Source organism: Miniopterus natalensis, chromosome 8 (genome assembly GCF_054644295.1).
Source record: "Miniopterus natalensis isolate mMinNat1 chromosome 8, mMinNat1.hap1, whole genome shotgun sequence".
Classification (NCBI taxonomy): Eukaryota; Metazoa; Chordata; class Mammalia; order Chiroptera; family Miniopteridae; genus Miniopterus; species Miniopterus natalensis.
Genome location: NC_142088.1, coordinates 37235532 through 37256502, shown reverse-complemented (window position 1 = coordinate 37256502; position 20971 = coordinate 37235532). Strand labels below are relative to the sequence as shown.

The following is a 20971-nucleotide window of genomic DNA, read 5'->3' as shown; positions in this document are numbered from 1 at the left end:
TCAAGCAGTGCTGACCCTCCAAATGCGCATTAAAGTGCAGAAAAGTTGAAAGGGCACTTACAGTGCAAAAGACCCAATCTTTGAAAGAGGCCTTGATTCATTTCCTGGTTTTAAAAAAGGCAGTTTTCCTTCTCTGTCTCTCTCCTTTCCCTCCCTTTCTTCTCCCCCCCTTCCCTTTTTCTTCTGAAGGGAGTAAAAAACGAAAGCGCCATATCGAAGAGGTAAATTAGCTGTTAACATAGGCCTAGAGGAACCGGGAAGAGACTCAAGTAAAGACCACATGCCAAGCCTTTTATGGACTTGGGGTAAAGCGACTTCTAGCTTCATGATTCCAAAGTGGAGACACTTTTAAAAGAGTTATTTATGCTGATCAGCTGGACAAGGAGAACTAGATTTTATCTTAAATTCTACCTTCAAAAGCCCTATTAGGGAGTGTATTATCTCTCCTCCCAACCCCCCCAGATTCCAGCATTTTAATATGGATTCATGATGGCAGTTTTGAGCTCATAAAATGCATATGAATAGGAATGGATTAAATGCTACTGTATAAAGAAGAGGTTGTTTGATTTTTAGTTGCAGGAAATAAAATCAGTGAAAATCCATTTCATTTATAAAAATGTACCTAGAGCTGGTTGCTTTACCAAGTAAAACTTATTTTTTAGAGGTGGAACATTACAAAATATAAACATCCTGGCATGTCAGGTATTCAGGAAGAACTCTGAGATGTAGCCAAGGGTGTGAGATGCCTTCACCGGCCACATATCATTCACAACACAGGAAGTGACATGAACTTCGATGTCCTCTAGTAATGAGCCCTCTGCTATTCAAAACTTCATCCTACATAGCACATAATTATTTGATGTTTCTATTGATAACTGTTAGGTACTATAGGATCCAAAAAGTCTTCCAAGTCAAAGAAAGATTAATTTTAATCATGATAAACTTAGTGTGCTTTATTGTATTATAATTTCTTGAAATCATGTATACGATATATAATATAATTTTTTGAAATCTATGTATATGTGCTAGCTCTCTCTATTAACTGGAATATTAAAATAACTAGAAGACTACAATGCTGAATAAAAGAAAATTTCATGTATTTCCTAGTTGAAACAGTCAAAGCCCTGAAAAATTCATGGCTATAACCTGACCTTTTGCATTAGAATTAAGGGACAATTCAACCACAATGAGAACTAAACCACTTTCTAAAAGATATCATAGGCCATAGGCTTCAGATCATGGGTGAATACAACAGTGCATGCTCTGATGAAAGGCTTTATATAGTTATAGGTGATCATTTAACATGACATTATAACCCAACTTCGTACATTCATTCCACTGCATGTAATTAATTCTGCGGTTCTGCATCCCATCACTCACTCTTCTGTTTCTTCGCTCATTTGTTGAGCAAACACTAGTGAGCGGTTTGTGCTGGGCACTGTGCTAGATGCCAGGGATACGGTGGCCCCAAGGAACTAGTCTAATGTGGGAAAGACGCGGACAGGTAGAAAGATAATCGCAGTGCGAGTGCCACGTGTGATTGCAGAGGGAAGGACAGGGTGCCGGAGAATCACTGTGGGGGGTAAAGGGTCAGCAGAGGAGATGACAGCTTGGGCGCCCATCTTCCAGGCAGAGAGAAGGGGGAGGGAGGCGTGGGCACGGGCAAGGGGAGGTGCACGGCGGGTGGGCGAGTCCTGTGCGCTGGGCAGAGTGCATGGGCGAGGGGGTGGGCGGGGTGACAGGTGAGGCCAAGGGGGGGGTCTAAAAGGTATTTTATAGATGGTGGTAGCAATCTGAGGTTTTTAAGCAGGGGAATGCCAAGGTCCAATTTTTTTTTTTAAAAAAGGAAGTCATTTTGGCAAAAGTTTGGGAGACAGACTACAGTTGAAGGGCTTACAAACTACATAAAACTGACACTTTTGAATGTATTTTTCTTTCGTTCATATTTGACTACATAGTACATGGAAATTTTTGAAGTAAACAGGTTTTACTATCAAGACTCAGATTTTACTCTCAAGACTCAGGTATAGTATGTGTAACATGGACAATATGTTGAAAATATTAAACCAATGTATTTTCATTCGGCTTGAATGGTGAGGCTTGTGGCTCCCCAAGCATTAGCTGAGCTGATTTCCCTCCTTTTGAGAAATGGTGGTTCCCAGTTGGAAATAGGAAGCTGTCCTCATTCAGCTCTGAGAGAGAATAACCCTCAGCTGCAGCTTTGTGTGGTGAGAACGGGGCTTTGTAAGTCCCAGGACTCTCCCTACTCAGAAGCAAGTCTGGCTAAGTCGGATCATCAAGTTTTATTACAAAGCTCTAGATGGAGGCCACAGAGGAAACCGTACAAGGGCAGTTCCCATCCAATAAGAAAAAAGAAATTTTAAAACTTTCCCCTGTGGCAGTTAGGGAAGGTGGGAAGCAAGGGGGAAGGAGGGAGAGAGAAGAGGAAGAGGGGAGAGAGAGACAGGAGGGGGGATGAGAGAGAGGGAGGCTGAGATCAGAAGACAGTATCCAGGCTCCGTGTTCCTTGGGTCAAAGCCTGGGGTGGGAGGAGAGCCTGAGTCTTGAATCTCTAAGCCTAGTTCAGGAAAAGGACAGAATTTTCCTAGAACAAGGGAGCATAACCCAATCAGCATATTAGAAAGGACTGGGGAGGCTGTGTGCACAGCAAGGTGAAGAGAAAATAGCTGGGAGTTCATGGGTGTCCCACAGGGGCTGAGTAAATGGTAAGGGAGCAGCTGACTAGAACTGCCCAGAAAGGTGCTGGGCTCCCCGAGAGGCCACGGCAAGGACACAGAGCTCAGCACCAGAGCTAGTGGCCAGGCCTGCACAAAGTGCTCCTCACACCCACACCCACCATCACATGGCGGCCAGCATGGCATCACACCCAGTCACACTGACACTGGCCAGCTGTCTCTCAGTGAACCCAGTGACACCCCACAGGCAGCATGGGCACTGGGTCCTTCTCCCCCATGGCCACAGGATGGTCCCAAGGAGAGCTGAGCCCCCTGGCACCTAGATGTCAGCTGCGGAGAAGAAATAGCTCTGATTGGGAAGAGTCACATTTTATTACTCCCAAAGGCCTGTTTTAACCAGGAGAAGTTGAGATATAATTTAATTGTCAAGTTTAAATACCAGTCCCTGAGTGCCACCCCCATCACCAAGGAAAGGCGGAGCCAGATAGACAAATTATAGAGACTATAGAAAGTTATTTCCTCCCTTCCTCCCTCTTTCCTTCCTTCCTTGAAGTTTTTGAGTCATATGATGTCACTTCATATATGTCCCCACTTTGTAAGGACAGGTGAGAAATCAGCCCCAACTATTCTTCCTCTCATCTGTAAGAATACTGAAGGTTGTAGAGAAAACATTTATAGAAACTGTCAATTGTATCCATTTTTTAAGTATCTCACAAAATTATTCTTCTCACTACCCACATCCCATTCCTTATAGGCTTTTAAGAGGAGATGATCTTATATTCTAACTAGTCACTCAGTAGCTCATTAGTTAAACTTTATTAAAAAAAATTGGACCCAACCCTAACCCAAGTCATGAATCATCTGGGGAACACTGCGTTGCTTTTAAGGTGTTTTTATTGGTGTCCAGAAAAATTGTCTTGTAGTAGTACCTTCAGTTTGTCAATGCTAATCCCCAGTCTCTACAATTTCAAGTTTTTTCTCCCATCTTTCCAAGAGCATATTCATAATTGCATCAAGTGGAATTTATTTTCCAAAACAACCGTTACAGCTGAAGGCAGGAAAAAGTGCAAAGTTACTATAATCGTAACATCAGAAGCCCTACCTGTTGCAGGAGCCCCATGACATTTTTATAAAGACACACTACTCTTGCCAAACTTTTCCCTCTTTTAATAGAGAGAGAGAATTACTCTGGCTAGATCCTGCCCAAGTCAAGCCCTTTTGCATTATCTATGGAAAAAAGTCCACTCCGACATCAGGACCAGTTTGAGATGAGCTGAAAATCTGATGATGCTCATAGAAAATTAAGTCCCTTAATCCTTAACAAACAGAAGATTTATAATGCCTCTGTGCATCATTGAAATTCTAGGTACGCTGAGGTTTCATTAAGTTGAGAATGAAAATAAAGGGCAAAAACTTAGCCTGTTACTGCACAGAGAAGCTCAGTGTGACGCTGGGACATCGGGTTTCTGTTTATCCCTAAGGCTGGCGCTGCAATGACTTCAAAGTTTGATGGTGTCTTTTTTTTTATTTTATTATTTCTTTTTTTATTTTTTTCTCTCTCCGAAGATGCTGAGCAGCAGGCTAATGGATGCCCAGCAGGGTGCAGAGACAGCGGAAAGCTGGGAAAGCTCGGGAATCAGATGTCAATGTGTTCCTCCCAGATACCCTGCTAGGACAGAGCCAGCTAGGCAGGGCTTCCGTCCTCTCCGTCCTCTCCGGGAACACGCTTTGCCGGTTCCCTGCCCACTCTTGGCTCCCAATATGCTTCCTGATTAAAATGCTGTCACATAAATCATGACTTCTGCCTGTTAGGACCATTTTCTTCTTTTTTTTTTTAGAGGAAAGTTTGGAACCATAAGATTAAAAAGATGAGCATGTTCTGGAGGATTGTATATTCACCTATAAACATGTCCTGTCTCCCTATTATGAAACTATCCCTGGAGCTGGGACTGTGCTCTGAAGCTGCCTCCCCCGCCCACCTTTACTGCGACATTTTTATGCATTTTCTGTCAGTCACTTTCAACCAATCTCTAGAATACTGAGGTAACTTCCTAATGTGTAGATTTGGTGGCAGGGGGCAGGGAGAAAGGGTTCTCCTTGTTTCACCTCAACATACTCACAAACTGGCAGTGTTAAAGGTAATGGGCAGCCAAAAGGAGCCTGTGTGCTTTCTGTGAGTCCCCCTCGGCACACAAATAAGCAGGCCCCCGGGCACCCGAGGGCTGTTACCTTTACCCTTCGCTTGGAGGAGAGACCCAACTCCGCAAACCCGAGCGCGAGCGGGACTGCGTGATCTATTTTACTCTTTGACAGGCTCAGTCCTTCAGAACCCCGAAGTAAAACCGAATGATCCAGTGAAAGTAGTAAAATCAAAAGCCGTATTAAAACCACATTTGTATCTACTGCCCAGCTGCATCGCCGCCCTCCCCCACCAAACTCGGGGTGAGGCTGGGCACCCGGCAGCCTCGGTGGAGGCCTGCGCTGCACCCTCTCCGCGCTGCTCCGCCTGCCAGGGACTCCAGCTCTCCGTGAGCTACCCTCAGGCGCTACGAGCCTCTTGCCGCCTGCCCCTGCCCCATCTCGGGGTCAGGGCCCTGGCCATTAAAGGAAATGAAAGGGGCATTCTTTGTCTCGTATGTCCTATTCTGCTTCCCTTTGCCCTCTGCCACGGGGACTTAGCACGGCCACAGCGGATTCTCTTGCACTGTCATTTACACCATGTAATTTCGGATTCAGGATCCCTGCCACCTGTTTACTTTCCCATCTGCCTTCTATCCTCTCAGACCCTTTACTAATGCACTTTGACGTTCAAAATTCTAAACAGCAACCCAAGTTCCTGCAAACATTTTGCCTCAGTAATCAGTGTCACATCAGTGACTTTTCTGGCTTGGTGGGTAATTTCCAAAAGGTTTGTGTCTTCGCACTAACGGCGATTCCTTCCCACTGATTGATTCCATTTCAGTTCTGAGGCACCAACGGTTATGTTCGATTATCTAGTTCAATGATGAAAAATTCACTGTGAAAGATGGAATAAAATAGGGACTTTCAAAGAGGATACTTAAAATCACTCTACAAAGTTTCAGTCTGTGGGCTCTTTGAAATGTTGGTTTCAAAATCTTGTGGAGAATTTATGAATGAAATCCATGGGATCATTTTTAAAAGTTAGTGACGGTAAGGAATTCAAAAGAGAGCACTGTTTTCACGCTTTGTTAAATAAGAAGATACGCAGCAGGTTTAACACGAACTTTTATACACGGCCCCTTCTACACAGCTCCCCTGTAGGATGCCAGGGCTCCCCCCACTTAGTCCAATAAGAAAAGATAGGAGGCGGACTCTCCAGCGGAGGTAGAAAGCCCATCACACCAAAACCAAGGCCCGGGGTGAGCAGCACACAACTCTAATTTGGTGGTCCTGCCACTAACATTTCTATATGTTGATTCCCTGAGGGTAAAAATAGCACATGTATCTAACCTTATGGATAAGTGGTAAAGTAAAACAGATGTGACATGTCAGGAGTAATAAATAATGTGATATGGTAATATCACTCTCTAAATTCTGGAAATTGTTATTTTCAGTTTAAACTCAAGTAACTTCCTCTTTAACCTGAAGATTTCAAAGTGTTCAGTAGGAAGTAAAAGATAAGCCAAATGATTGTGAATCAGTAATGAAACAATTAAATTAACATGAAAGGGCACATGAGAGCCCTTTCTAGCATTTACTATAACTAATCAGATGGGAAGGATATGTTGACTTTGGGTTCATTACAAAGCACCTTTGAAAATCAGTACCAAAAATGTATCAGCTCCACAAATACATGCCTTCAACCTCTTAATATTTTCCCACATAAAAGGAATTTATTAATTGCAAGAATAATTTATTCATCCCATTTATTGTCTAAATGTGTACAAGAAACTGAATAACATAAAAAAAAATTCAACATGTCTTGTCAATGTCAATTTAGCAAAGGAAGGTCTACCTGACCCAACAGCTGCCCAGCTTATTCAGAGACACCAGGATCAAGGATGGAAGGAGCAGACAGAAAGAAATGAGAGTTGAGGAAAGGATATATCATTCTTGATTTGTTACCCAATCTTTCATTATTAAGTAAAAGAACATTATATTCCAATTATAACTAAAATAATCTATTTTAGATTATTTTAAACTTTGACTTTATACAATCATGTATTGAACGGATAACATAAAACAAAAGATGAATTTACTTTTGTTATTTATAATCATTAAAAAATTACACGTCTATCTTCAAGACAATATTCTAAGTTTTGTTTTGTTTTTGTTTTTTAGGTTAATGTGACAGGACTTAGCAGTTCCTAAAAGTGCTGAAAAACAAGTGGTAGATAAGCCTGAAACTTAATGATTGTGAGGTCCTTAAAAAACAATACTGAGTTTTTAATGGAGTTACACAGAGTGAGAAAGTAAAGCCGTTTTGCTTTCCCTGCATGTGTTTCTCATTTGAAGATAGAAAAGAAGTTCAGTCTGATTGAGCTAGGTGGGGGGTAAAGAACTTGCCAGATTTTACACATGAGAGCAAGTGCTTAGAAGTAGAATTAAAAGCCAGTGTATACTAAACTGTGAATGGTAACTGATGCCAGCCTTAATCCATACTCAGAAAGTGGAGTGTGAACATTCAAAGCCCATGGCACTTGTCCCGAACATCAGGTAGCAGAGCCAGAAGCCATTAGTGCATCTTGCTCAGAATTCCGTGGTCGGCATTTGTCAGGTGCAACCCAGAGAGAGGGATTTTAAGATGGAAGGTGCTTCACAAAACTCTGTGGCCTAGACCATGGGGTCAGACCAGAAAACCATGAATCATGGAACCCTCATGATATTAATAAAAGTAAAAGAAGAATTGTAAAAAATGAGAGCTCTCTCTGAAGAGATATTATCTATTAGGCTATGGCTGGATACTTGTGTTCCATGGGGCACAGTTTGAGAAATACTGAGAAAAAAATATTATCCCTGATTTATAAATGAGGGAATTGAGGCCCATGAAGATTATGTCCTCAGGTCTCAGCCTTCTAGTGCCAATTTTCTCAGGGTGTGATCAGAAATCTGAGAAAAGGTCAACTGTCACCATGGTTCTTAGAAACATACACACCCCAGGAGTCTCCTAAAACTAAAGTTGAAAGTACGGTACACACACTCTTCTGGCCCAGTCAGGACACAAAGAACCCCCTGAATCGTGAGTACCTGATACAAAGGCATGCAGATGCTATCGATCCACTCCAGTTGCAACCGAGGCAGTTCATCTTTCCGGTTCCGGTCAAAAATAGCCTAGGATGGGGGGGAGAACCTTGCTTTATTACACCGGAGAGTTTTACAGGTGCTTTGTCAAATACTTTGCCACAATGACCCAATTTTTACCAACTGAAAACTTCGCAAATCACAGTCAATCTTTACACGTACTTTCTTTTCCTTTATCTATGATGAGAAATAAAATATCTTCACCTCTTTTATGAGATTTGTAAGCGAATTTATTTGAACTTTATAGCATGCAACTCCTTAGGACCAAAAATTGTCTCTAGATACCGGTAACTGTCACTAAATCAAGTCATCAGGTCACTGGGAAATGGGTACAAGTCAAGGGGAAGGGGATATGTTTTATTGCCACCAAAACAATGCAGGCTTCTATTTTTACAGCAAAAGAGGGTGGGATAGACTGGAATAGATCTTTAAAAGCAATTTCATTTTAAATAGAAATTATGTGTATGAATTTTTCAGGGTGGGGTGTTGGTTTGGCAGTTCTGTGTGTTCTTCAATAAGGTTCTGTCTTCTTTAATAAATTCCTAATTTTTTATCTATCATTGGATGGGTTGTTTCCACTTTTTGGCTATTATGAGTAATGCTGCTATGAACATCCATGTACAAGTTTTTATTTGGATGTATGTTTTCATTCTCTTGGGAATATATTTAGAGGTAAAATTTCTGGGCCATATGGGAGCTCTGATGTTTAATGTTTAGAGTATTTGCCAAGCTGTATTTCAAAGCAGCTGCATCATTTTACATCCCCACTGGTAATGTATAAAGTTCCAATTTCTCCACAGCCTTGTCAACTCTTGCTATTGTCTGTCTTTTGGATTATAGCCATCTTAGTGGGTGTGAAGGGGTCTCTCACTATGGTTTTAATTTGCATTTCCCTGATGACTAATACTTTTGAGCATCTTTTCATGTACTTATTGGATATATGTATAAAATGTCTATTTAGATCCTTTGTCCATTTAAAAAATTGGGCTATTTGTCTTTCTATTGTTAAGTTGTGATAGTTCTTTATTCCAGATAGTAGGCCCATATCAAATATATCATTTGCAAATAATTTCTCCCATTCTGGGGGTTGTCTTTTCAGTTTCTTGATAGTGTCCTTTGACACACAAAGCTTTTAATTTTGATGAAGTCTAGTTTATCTATATTATCTTTTTGTCTCCTGTAATTTTGGTATCATATCTAAGACACCTTGCCAAATCCAAACCAGAAGACTTATCCTTGTTTTCCCTCTAAAATTTTATTGTTTTTATCTCCAACATTTAGGTCCATGATCCATTTGAGGCTATTTTGGGATATGGCAAGAGATAGGGGTCCAACTTCATTTGCCTGTGACATCCCATTTTCCCTGCACCATTTGGTGAAAAGACCACTTTCCCCCATTGCATTGTCTTGACACCCTTATCAAAAATCAGTTGACCATAACTGTAAATAGGGTTCATTTCTGGACTAATCACTTCTTAATAAATGTTTGATGAGTGGAAGTATGAGATAGCACACTTTCTCAGGCTTTCCCTTATAGCATTTTGCACCTTATAATTGATTGTTAGTGGTTACTAACAATCAATACGGAATATCTGTATTTCCCACAAGTTGACAAGCTTTTTGAGGGCACAGATGCACAGTGCCCAGCTTCATGCTTGCAACCTGGAGGTGCTCGAGCACATTCTGTGGCTCCCAGACCATTTTCTTCCTAAATATCAAGGAATAATGAACACAGCAGGTGCCACCTCTGGGTGCATGCCTTTCTGGACACCTTTGGAAAAGCACTAAGGAGGGATGCCTCTGCCACAGCAGCCAGGGGCCAGTCCTCAGCTGTGTTACATAGCCTTTTGTGAGGAGAGAGTAGCGTTGAGAGCGATCTTTCCCCCACAGAATCAGTTCCATTTATGTCTTCAAAAAGTGCCTCACCTGAGCCTGCTAAGGCTCCTTAGTGCTGTGCCCCTGCATTGGCCGGCTCGCCAATGCTGACAACCGACCGTATATTTTTCTTTTAATTAAATGACCTGTGGTATTGCTGCACTGTAAACCCTTCAGAGGAGGCCTCTGAAACCGTTTTTTAATGAAGGGAAAAGCTTTTATTTGAAAATAGATAGATAGTTGAAAGAGATTTGGGTTGTACTAGGTTTTACACATTAACTATGTATTCCAATTTAGTATCTTTATTTTTATGACCAAATTTAGTATCTTTATTTTTATGACACCAGTTTGTTTTCAAAATAAATGCATATTTTAAAAACAGTATAAATATATGTTGTTTTGGAAACTAAAATAATTGGTGAGTGTTTTAACCTATTCTGCACACTTCATAAAATGAAATTATATACTATGTGGTCTTTTGTGACTGCCTTCTTTTACTTAGCATAACATTTTCAAAGTTTATTCCTGTAACATGCATCAGTACTCCATTTACTTTTATTGCCGAATGATATTCCATTGTATAGATGTACCACATATTATTTATCCAGTCATCAGTTGATGGGCATTTGGGTTGTTTCCACGGTTTGGCTATTGTGAATATTGCTGCCATGGAGTCTTCTAACCTTTCATAGATGAGCAACAAATTAAGAACAGCCCAAATTAGTAGGACTGTCAGTTCTGACCTCAAGTAGGTAAAACTATTTAAGCTAAGAGCTAGTTCTGCTGTTTTTCCCTGCCTTTAAATGTCAGCAAAGAAAGGAGGTCTTAAAATAGTCAAAACTCAATTGATTAGAATCCTCATAAATAGACATTCTTGATAACTGACACATTTCCTGAGCTTCACTGAATCTACTGTGCTGTGCCAGGCAGAATACTTTGCAGGGTTCTCAGTGTCATTGGGTTTTTAGCTAACCATTCATTAAGAATAAAGAAGCCGCCCCTGCTTGAGGGTGTGACCAAAGCATTTATATCTTTTGTATCCTGATGAGTAAAAACAGCACCATCCGGGGCCTATAGTAAGCATCCTCAAATCATATTTGAATGGAGGAATTCACTATAAACGGCATTTCAATCAGCAGAACCTAAATCCCCAGGTGAGACTTTTCATTTTGCAAGCAGAGAATAGAAGCAGAGACTTGAAAGGATTTGCTTTTGAGATTTTGGAATGTTCAAAATTGGAAAATAAAATCTTGCCTACCCATTATTTATGGGCTGGACAGCTTGCCTTTAACTGTTTTTTCAGCCCACATCTGAGATAGCAGCCCCGGGCTCTGCGTTATTCAAGCGCCACTCTGCAGGTCCTCCCTGCGCCTCCTGTCCCCCTGTGGGTGCTTGGAAATTCTTGGTAAGTAGCTCACCACTCTTAATCAGAAACCCGGGAATAAGCGTTTAGCATCTAAGCTTAATTAAAGTTTTAAACCTTCAGCAGTGCTTCCTTAAATCCAGCCTTAATTTTTCTCCCTTTCAAGTTGTGATTTGGAGTAATTTAAAAAAAGTCACTCAAAAGCATAGCTACATCATAATAAAAGGACAAACTTACTGAAGGAGTGAGTTTGAGTTCTGATCTCTCCCGATCTCCTTGTTCGAAGAACTCACTGGTTACAAGTTCGGCCACCTGAAACATGTGAAGATTTTAATTTATGGCTCTGTGTAATTTAGCACAAGACTCAGAAGTTATTTCTGGTTTATGTGTATGGCAATTATCTTCAACACAGACAATCATTTAAAAAGCTTATGAGGAAGTACATTAACCTTTTGTGTTTGAAGGTATTACAGAAATTAATCAATGAAACGGATTTCCTTTTAATTAGAAGCACTGTGCAGTGTTATTTTTAGATGTTTGCCAGTAGACAATTTCCAACAGCATGAAGAGCTGGCACATTAGGGATGAAGCACCTGGGTTGCTACCTTCAAAGTAGGAAATGTTCTTATGCATAAAATGAAGCAAATAATAACCTAATAATACTTTGTTATTATATTATTAAAATATATTTGTAATAATACTTTAGCCCACTTTTGGTTGTTCCTATGTAGATCCTTCACACTGTCGCATATTTTTATCTTAACCTGGTTTACTCTTGCCCTCACAAAAACTCCTTACCTGCCTCGCCCTACCAGTAGCTGTGTGCACTCTGGAAGGAGTAACCCCGGGGCACGCCTCTGCTTCCTGCTGGAGCGCTCAGTCAGGGGCAGGACTAATGCTAGATTCACTCCTCACAGCAGGCTTTTACCATATATCGTGATATAGTTTGAAGAATGTGATTTGCTCTTCAGGCTGTGCGAATCTATGTACTAAACGTGTTCATTTATGGTAGGTTCTAGTTGGTACAAGCACAATGAAACAGCTATTCTACCCTGAACCATAGATATTTGCCCAGAGTAAGAACCTATGTTTTCTACTTTTCATCCATTAGTGTGGATGATCAGAAGCTACTGATGACTGCCAAGCTAAAGGACTTTCTTTTCTGAGCCCTGTGCTTCTAAGGGTAGCTTTATGGGAAGCAAACTGATATAACAGTAAGGTGCTGAACAGGTATTTGCAACAACTGTGGTATGAATCTAGAAAATCTCTGAGATGAGCTAGCTGGATTTACAAAATATTGGAAGAGCTGAAAACAAATCCTAGACAACCTGATGACCAGAAGATCTGGATCCCCAGACTAACTTTTCCCAGTTCTAGGCTCTTATAAAGGTAAGGTTCTTAGGCCTGGCAAAGACTACAATGGCTTATTTTGGTCAAGTGCATAGAATTAAGATAATTAACCTAAGTATATCTTTCAAGAGCTTTGTCAACCATAAATTGGAACATTCATAAAACATAAAAACATCACACACACACAAATCTGAGAGTAGCAAGTATACAGTCATTTATAAAAAAATAGTTCAGATTTTAAACATTAAAAACATTCAATAGCTTAAAATAAGTTGGAACTGACTCAATTTTTCCAGGACTTTTTTCACTGCTCTGCTCTCCAGTCTGCCACTACCTTTCACTTTAGTACTCAGGCCCATCTCTTCTGTCTCTGGCCTTCTTTTTAGAGAATAAATGGTCCCCTAAGGGCCTGGCCTTATTTATTCAGTTCCCAGAACTGTCCCTCAGATTGCTCTGAGGTGGGTCTTTTGCACTAAAGAATGTAAATGTACAATTAGGTCACCCCAAGGTGGGAGTCCTGCATAGGTCTGTAGCCCCTGGAAAGCAAATAAATTAAAACAAAATCTTGTCTTTGATCTTGCCAAAGTGGTCCTGGGTATCTCCCTGGTGCTTCTTTCACAGCTCAACTTGTACCACTGTTTTCTTTGTACTTAAAACCCCAATCAGGAACATTAAGTGGCTCCTGATGGAATTTTGTACTGAAGAAGGAAATTGAGATGCTAATCAGGCGTTGGGGGATCACTGGGGAAACCCACACGCTTACAATCATGTCTGTGAAGAAGGAAAAGTGGAATAGACACCAGTAAAAAAAAAAAAAATTGAGAGGGAATTTAAAAATAAACCAACCAACTTCCAGGAAATTAGAAATACATTTATCTTTTTATTTATTTCTAAAGATTTTTTAAAATTGATTTTTAGAGAGAGAAGAAGGGAGAGGGAGAGAGCAAAACATCAATTGGCTGCCTCCTGCACGGCCCTGCTGGGACCAGGCCAGCGACCCTTTGGTGCGCAGGATGATGCCCAAGCAATTGAGCCACACTGGCCAGGCCATTTATGTTTTTAAAAGAAATTTCCGTTGTTTTGGTCCAAATGTTTCCTACAATCATAGAAATGATTATGTTTTTAAAAATGCCTTAACCTATTCCATTTAGAGACAAACACAAATGAGATCTCCAGTTTAGAGGTGTGGCAAGATTTCCGATGGAAACATTTGGAGAAACATGGCTTTGTGTTTTATTCCCTTGAACTCTTGAGTTTCTGTACTTATCAGCAAAAGTTCACACCCTAAAAATAAAATAATATTTATATCAGTGATCAAAGACCACCATCAAAAGACCACCTACAAGTGGCCATTGGCCTCTTTGGTCTAAAATGTCAAGTAGAAACTTTTTCCTTCCTAGTACTTTAACCTGTCACTTTACTGCCCCCAAGTGGGCTGCTCCTCTGGTAGTTCTCTTCTCTCTTTCTTTCTTTCTTTCTTTCTTTCTTTCTTTCTTTCTTTCTTTCTTTCTTTCTTTCTTTCTTTCTTTCTTTCTTTCTCTCTCTCTCTCTCTCTCTCTCTCTCTCTCTCTCTCTCTCTCTCTCTCTCTCCCTCTCTCTCTCTCTCTCTCTCTCTCTCTCTCTCTCCCTCTCTCCCTCTTCCTCCCTTCCCTCCCTTCCCTCCCTTCCCTCCCTTCCTCCCTTCCTTCTTTCATTTTTTTTAAAAATATATCTTTATTGATTTCAGAGAGAGGAAAGGAGAGGGAGAGAAATAGAAACATCAATGATGAGAGAGTCATTGATCGAGCCCGCAACCCGGGCATGTGCCCTGACCGAGAATTGAACCCCGATCGCCTGGATCCCAGGTCGAAGCTCAACCGCTGAGCCACGCCCGGCATTTTACTGGGGTTCCTGAAGGCCCTGATGCATCATCCCATCATCCCTCACCCCACTCCCTTTCCAATCTTCTCTATTTTTTCTGGTCCCCCTAACTTTCTCCCACTCTCCACCTGTCCACAGAAGCTGTCCCTATTAGAGTGGCCACCCCAGGACTATACTTTCCCCAATACCCGGAAGAGCCGCCTACTTCTTCTCTGCAGTTTATTCTCAGACTTTACTACAGGAGAGGCCGTCCCGCACTGGGGAAGTGAAGGGTGCACAGAGATGTAGAAATAAGCTACCTAACCACACAAATTCTTCACAATTATTCTGTTTCATGAAGACCAAAAAACACAATTGGAAGAGAGCTATTTATTGGAGAATTGCCCAATCTGCATTGGACTGTGATATGAGCAAGAAATTAACTTTTATTTGTGAAGCAACTGAAATTTGAGAATGTATTTGTTACTGAAGCAAAGCCTTCCCTAGCCCTGACTAACACAAAAATTGGTGTGGCAGTCAGGTGCTGCTGTTAGAAAGAAAAAAGGGGAGGGAAGGTAGGTAAGAAGGAAGAAAAGGCAGAGAAGAGAAAGGAAAAGAAAGGAAGGGGTGGAAAGAAAGAAAACAAAGAAAGAAAAATACCCTAAAATATCTGATATTAGCTTGGGGGCCAGGTATAAGCTGGTGAGGAGATGGTTGTTAGAGGCTGTACGGACGATGATCCATGTTACACAGTGGCAAACCATTCTGTACAGTTCTCCCTGAAATAAGTCAAATAAAGGCTACAAATAAACTTACAGCCTTAGGGGAAGAGATGGGAAAATAAAATATTAGAAGCATGTGATGGTTGCTATTTAGTGTTTTGCTAGGTATTATAAGAAGTGAGCTCAGAAAAGGATTGGCAGTTAGTAATCAGGAATGAAATGAAACAGAGAAAGTAAAAATCCAGGGTCTTGTAGGGATGGAAGATGAAGCTGCTTCTTAACCCAAACTGTAAAAATAAAAATTGCGATACATTTTGAATGACAAAGACCTATTAAGACTGAGCCTTGCAACAAGAATCAGATAGAAGCCAGTACACTCACAGTTCAAAACTCTTAATGAATCAAGTGGTACACAGGATCTCCTTTCAATTGCACACAGTGGCCCAGAGAAATGATTTAACTACTATACACGGTTCTCTCACTCCTGCCTGGTAGGCCCAAGGAACCAGGAATTAGCCATGAGAGAGAAAGAAAGAAAGATGTGTGTATGCATATTTGTTTCTGAACATAAGGAAGAAAAGAAATACAGCAGATCTAAAAAGTTTGTACAGAATAGAACTATGCATGTGGTTATTGGCAGATAGAGATAACTAGAATCAAAGACACGAGAAACTGACTAGATGTTTAAGAGAGTTTTGGTGCCAAAATTAACCACAAGCCTGTGCCCACTTAAAACTTAAAATAAGCCTTGGGCCTTCGACTTCCTTTAGGTGGGAAGCAGGCTGAGAAATCTTCTTGGCCTTTGGCTGTAGTCAAGGAGGACAATGGAACAGGAATACTTTCCCAGGGTGGATTGGAAGGCCACGGAAAATAATGAACGAGGGAGCCTCTCCTCCCAGAGAATCAGGGCCCACCAGAGTACAGGACCCTCACAGTAAATGTCCAGTAGGATTTTGGAATTGCTGTGGATCCCTAACTGCTAGACATTGCCAACTGTTCCCTTTCTGAATGGGAGTGTAATTAATAATGAGTGCTTTATCGTTTGGGTGTGTTAGATGCTGTATTTTGGGTATGTAGGTCTTTAATGTGCCTCAGGCCTGATGCAGAGACTAGCATATATCACCCAGAGACCCTGGACTTCAAGCTTGAGGCCATGACTTGCTGGGACATTCAGGCATCTCCCCTGGGGAGAGGGTGAGCATATTCTGCCTTCTGCCTGCAGGAAGGAGAGTGAATCATATTTTTGGTGATTAAAAGGGCAAATTGTGGTAGTCATGTTTTCAATAATTATTTCTGGCCTTTTAATTTCTCAGCACATGGATTATATTTCCTGGTTGGGCAGGGTTTTGTGACAAGTTCTGGCCAATGAATTGTTGGGGGGCATTTAATTGCCAGTGCAAGACCCACATGCCATTTGCCGTGATGCTCCAGAAGGTGGCCGCCCCTTCAGTGCCTGTCGGGACCGCGGACAAAGGCTGCCCACCCTGGGTGTACGCATATATACATCACTTACAGCTGCTGACTGCTGCCTCCACGTAAGCAAGCATGAGCCGCTGCGAAGCATGAGGGCTTCGGAGCCTAATGCGCTAGGGTATCAACACCCAGCTCCGCCACTTACTGAGCCTCATTTTTCCCATTTGTGAAATAGGGATAATCACTGTATTAGTTTTCTGGGCCTGCCATAAATTACCACATGTTTAGTGGTTTAAAATAACAGGAATTTATTCTCTCAGAGCTCTGGAGGCCAGGGGTTAACAGCAGTTCACTGGACAGAAACCAAGGTGTTGGCAGGGCCACCCCGCCTCACGAGGCTCTAGGGGAGAATCTGCTCTTTGCCTCTTTCACTTGCTGCTGGCTGCCAGCATCCCTTTGTTTGTGGCTGTCTCACTCCAGTCTCTGCCTTGTAGTCACGTCGCCTTCTCCTTCTCTAAATGCGTAGTCTCCCTGTGCCTCTCTTATAACAACACATGTGATTGGATTTAGGGCCCACCTGGAAAATTCAGGATCGTGGTGATGATAATAATATTGATGTAATCACATCTGAAAAACCCTTTCTCCTTTTAATGTAATGTTAACAGGTTCCAGGGATTAGGACCTGATATCTTTGGGTTGCCATTATCTAGCCTATTACAGTAACTACACTTACCTCAAAGAGGGTTTGGAGGACTTAAATGTGATAACACATATATAGCAGTCACTTGATATTAGTTATTTACTTATTCAATCAATAAATATTAGTTATGCATTGTTATATGAATGTATCATATTTCCCTAAAATGTCAAGTCTTAAGATACCACGTCACTATTTTAGACCTCGTAGTTCACATAGTAGGTGCCTCATAAAACTGAAAGAGATATTAACCTCAAACACTATCAATAATCAAGGATCTTAAATTGTGTAGTTACGGCTTGAAAACTATTCTTGCTTTAGAACTAACAGGTTTTGACAGAGAAACCAGATGGTAAAGGCATGCTTTTTGGGTACAAATTAATTTGGATATGGCACACTCTGGCCAAAGAGCCCTCTGATCTCTAAGTAATCTTTAAAAAGAAAAATAGAATTTCCTTTTTTACCTCCTTGGGTTTTGATTTTTGTTTTTTTCAGATGTGAAAAACAACCTTATGCTAAAACATAATTATCTACTCAAAAACACTATTTTTGAAACTTTTGCCTTAAGAAATGGTCCAAGTGTTATTTGGATTTAGTGCGTTAAAAACAAAAATCTTCCAGAGTCAGAAATATTTTTAGTCAGTGGGAGCACAATAAAGAAAGGCTGGGCAATAAACTATGTGGAGCCTGAGCCTCCTGCTATTTTTTACACCATGTTAATACTGATGCAAATTGACTGGGATTTCAGTGCCTGGTAGTCAGGGCTCTGGGAATATTGTCCCCCCCAGTCCCTCCTCTGCTGAGCCCGGCCATTAATCACCACTTGCCTGTCTCGAGATCTCCCACGGTTTGGTCACGGCTCCAAGGTCACAGGCTGTCATTAACATTGATCTGAAAAACAGAACCAAACAAAACAGCCTGAATAATCTTTTGTTGCATTGCTAAACAAACCCGTCCTAGATACATAAATAAATAAAATGGAACGAGGCAAGCTCACATCTTCTTTTCGTCAACAGGGGAAGCACTGTTTGTGGACCCCATGCTTAGCACCTCCAGCCCGTGGCCACATGGCTCGGGAAGACAAAGCTCACCGCCTCCCTCGGCTGCCCTTTGTTTTGTCTGCAGCAGATGGAGGAAAGCAAAGCCCGACTTTATACCTGAGCTAAGCACGCTCTGCCTAAAATAATTTGTAATGGACGATGCTTTCTATTTTTAACTATCAGCAAGGGAATCAGTATTCATTCTATATACATAGCTGATGAATCTAATTACCAGCTATCACTGATTGATGGGAACGGAAGAAAACCCTCAACAAAGAGCGAGGCACACGCCGAGTGAGAAGCTCCTTTTCCTCCCCTCTGTGGAGCTGAGATTTATGGGTGAGGGCCACACTGTCTCTCTCCAGTTTACTGCCTGGCTACAGGCATGTTTTATAAGGGTTACGAAGAAACATATTCAGCTACAGCTTTCATGAATGTGAGCATGTAAGAAAGCACAGGAAGGACCTGAATCCGATTACTGAGGAGCAGATTTCTATTGGGTTTAACTAGAATTCACACTGAACCGGGGATAAAACATGGGGAACAAGTCACATTGTAGAGAGCTCTGGTGCTTATAATTTGATGTGGTGAAAAGGGGAAAAATAAAACACACTCTTTGTCCCAAATCCGCTTTCTTTGTACTAAGACCAGCAGTAGGTGATGAAATGTAATGGGACCCCAGCTGGAAACCACATCTTGGCCAGCTCCTTTTGGAAGAAAGGGTGTGTTGTTACAGGTCAGAGGGCAGTCCTGACGTCAGGCGTTAACATTTCATACCCTGCCTCATTCCAGGGCCTTGGAAACACGTCTGCTTCCCAGATGGCAGAGCATACCTAGATGGTGGTGGGGTTTGTGTAACTCTTCCAGGAAACCCCTCCAGGGAACAAGGCAGAGTGGGGTAACACAGGTCACTCAGAGCACAGCCAGGCACACCCACATCAGCAGCCTCTGGGAGTCAGGCGGCATCTAATCCCCAAGGCCCCTGTGCCAAGTAAGCACTATACGGAGAGACACATCAGTTTGTTCTTCATACTTGATCTCCTGTAACAGCACTTCTGCAGCCCATGGCTTGTCTACCTCTGACTAGGTGCTTTACCAACTAACTCCTAACTCAATGATCCTCATCACAGCCCTCGGAGGTAGGCACTCGGATTCAAGTTTACAGAGAGCTAAATGGAAACGTGGAGGGGATAAGTCACTTTCCTGAAGCAAGTAAAGGATTCAGGATTCTGTGCTTATCTCAAAGCGACCAGACCCCCTCTTGCTATACTCAGGTGCCTCTCATTTTAGGTTCTGCTGATACCAGACTGTAGGCATCGGACTTTGCAGTTTCTCTTCTGGGCAGGAAATAATTTCTCTAAGCTTGCTTATTTGTACCATAACTTGGATAATTACTTAGGTTCCATCTCTTCGATAATTTGAAGCTTACTTCTCAAATTCACATTCATATCACCATTAATCAGTTAATCAACAAGTTCATGGGGTATCTGCTAGGTGCTCTAATGATGATCATTCTAATAGTTACCATTTATTGAGCAGGCCTACAGGTAGGGATACCATTATTATCTCTATTTTACAAAGCAAATCATGTTTTGCATTCCTTGATCAGAGAGGTTAGGTAGCTTGCCCGAGGTTACACAGCTAAAAAGTATCAAAGCTAGGATTGCTATCCATAAAGTCTGACAAAAGAGTCTCTACTTTCAATGAATACTTGATAGTGGAGCAGAAAGTCTAAACAGAGAAGGAAGATAGAAGAGGGCTGGGTGGGAGATGGCAGAGTGTCTAAAACCTTTGTCTGATTGGCCCTGGGGAGTCAATTAAGGTTGGGGGCTCAGGAGGGACCTGGCTAGATCTCCAAGGAGAGAACTTTAGGTGGTAGGTATGAAAACAGTTTGAATGAGGAGAGAGTGGAAGCAGGGAGACCAGGTGACAGGCATAAGTTGTCAAAAAAGGGCCTAAAACAAAGAAGGGCAGGGAGGTGGAAGGGCAAGGATAGGGTGACAGATTCCGCAGGAGGGACTAAGGGAGGCGAATGAGCAGTTTTATTCTATTACTTGGATCAAGCCTCTGCACAAAATGAAAGGTGTTTTTAGAGGAAGAGAACGGGGAGGGAGGTTGTACCAACTGTTTTGATCCCGAGGCCGCAAATTCCAGCCTAATTTACAGTTACGTGGTGTCAACCTGCTGGGTGCGATGGGATGGCCAGGGGTCAGCACGAGGAGCGCAGGGCTCTGCCCTGGGCGGGCGGGTGAAGAGCAGCGCCACCTGGCCAGCCGGCCGCCCCGCAGGCCGCCTGTGCCACGCCTCTCCTCCCCACGCAACAGCTCAGTACGCTTTCGTGATTTACTCTCTAGTCTTAAAACAATTAGCAACCTACAAGGAACACATTTTAATGTTAAAGATATATTCAAATGCAGTTAAAGATTTCACGCATGAACTCAATTTCGCGCTTACCAAGCAAAATACTCCACCTCGCACTTTGCCCTCTGTTTCAGTGTTTTAAATGATAAACACATATAAAACCCCTGAACTCAAGGACTCCACTTACGTCTTTCTCATTCTCACCGTCACCCTGCTACCACTGTTCATTCTGCATGTACTGCGTTCCCGCATATGGAAGCAGGAATGAGACATTCCCAAAGGCTGGAGACACAGAGGACACCTGGAGCCAGTGCAAAGGCCCTGAACCAACAGGAACCAACTCGTGAAAGCGT

At 41.9% G+C, this 20971-nt stretch overlaps 1 protein-coding gene across 1 annotated transcript in view; it reads right to left on the bottom strand.

Moving 5' to 3' along the window:
- The window catches only part of PDE11A (phosphodiesterase 11A), a 253430-nt gene that overhangs the window by 17190 nt on the left and 215269 nt on the right, over positions 1-20971 (bottom strand). Inside the window, exons 17-19 of the mRNA XM_016209449.2 lie at positions 18045-18108; positions 11434-11508; positions 7905-7988 (exon numbers count right to left, since the gene is read on the bottom strand). Coding sequence (XP_016064935.2) covers positions 7905-7988; positions 11434-11508; positions 18045-18108 — 223 coding nt within the window. The remainder of the gene's footprint in view (positions 1-7904; positions 7989-11433; positions 11509-18044; positions 18109-20971) is intronic.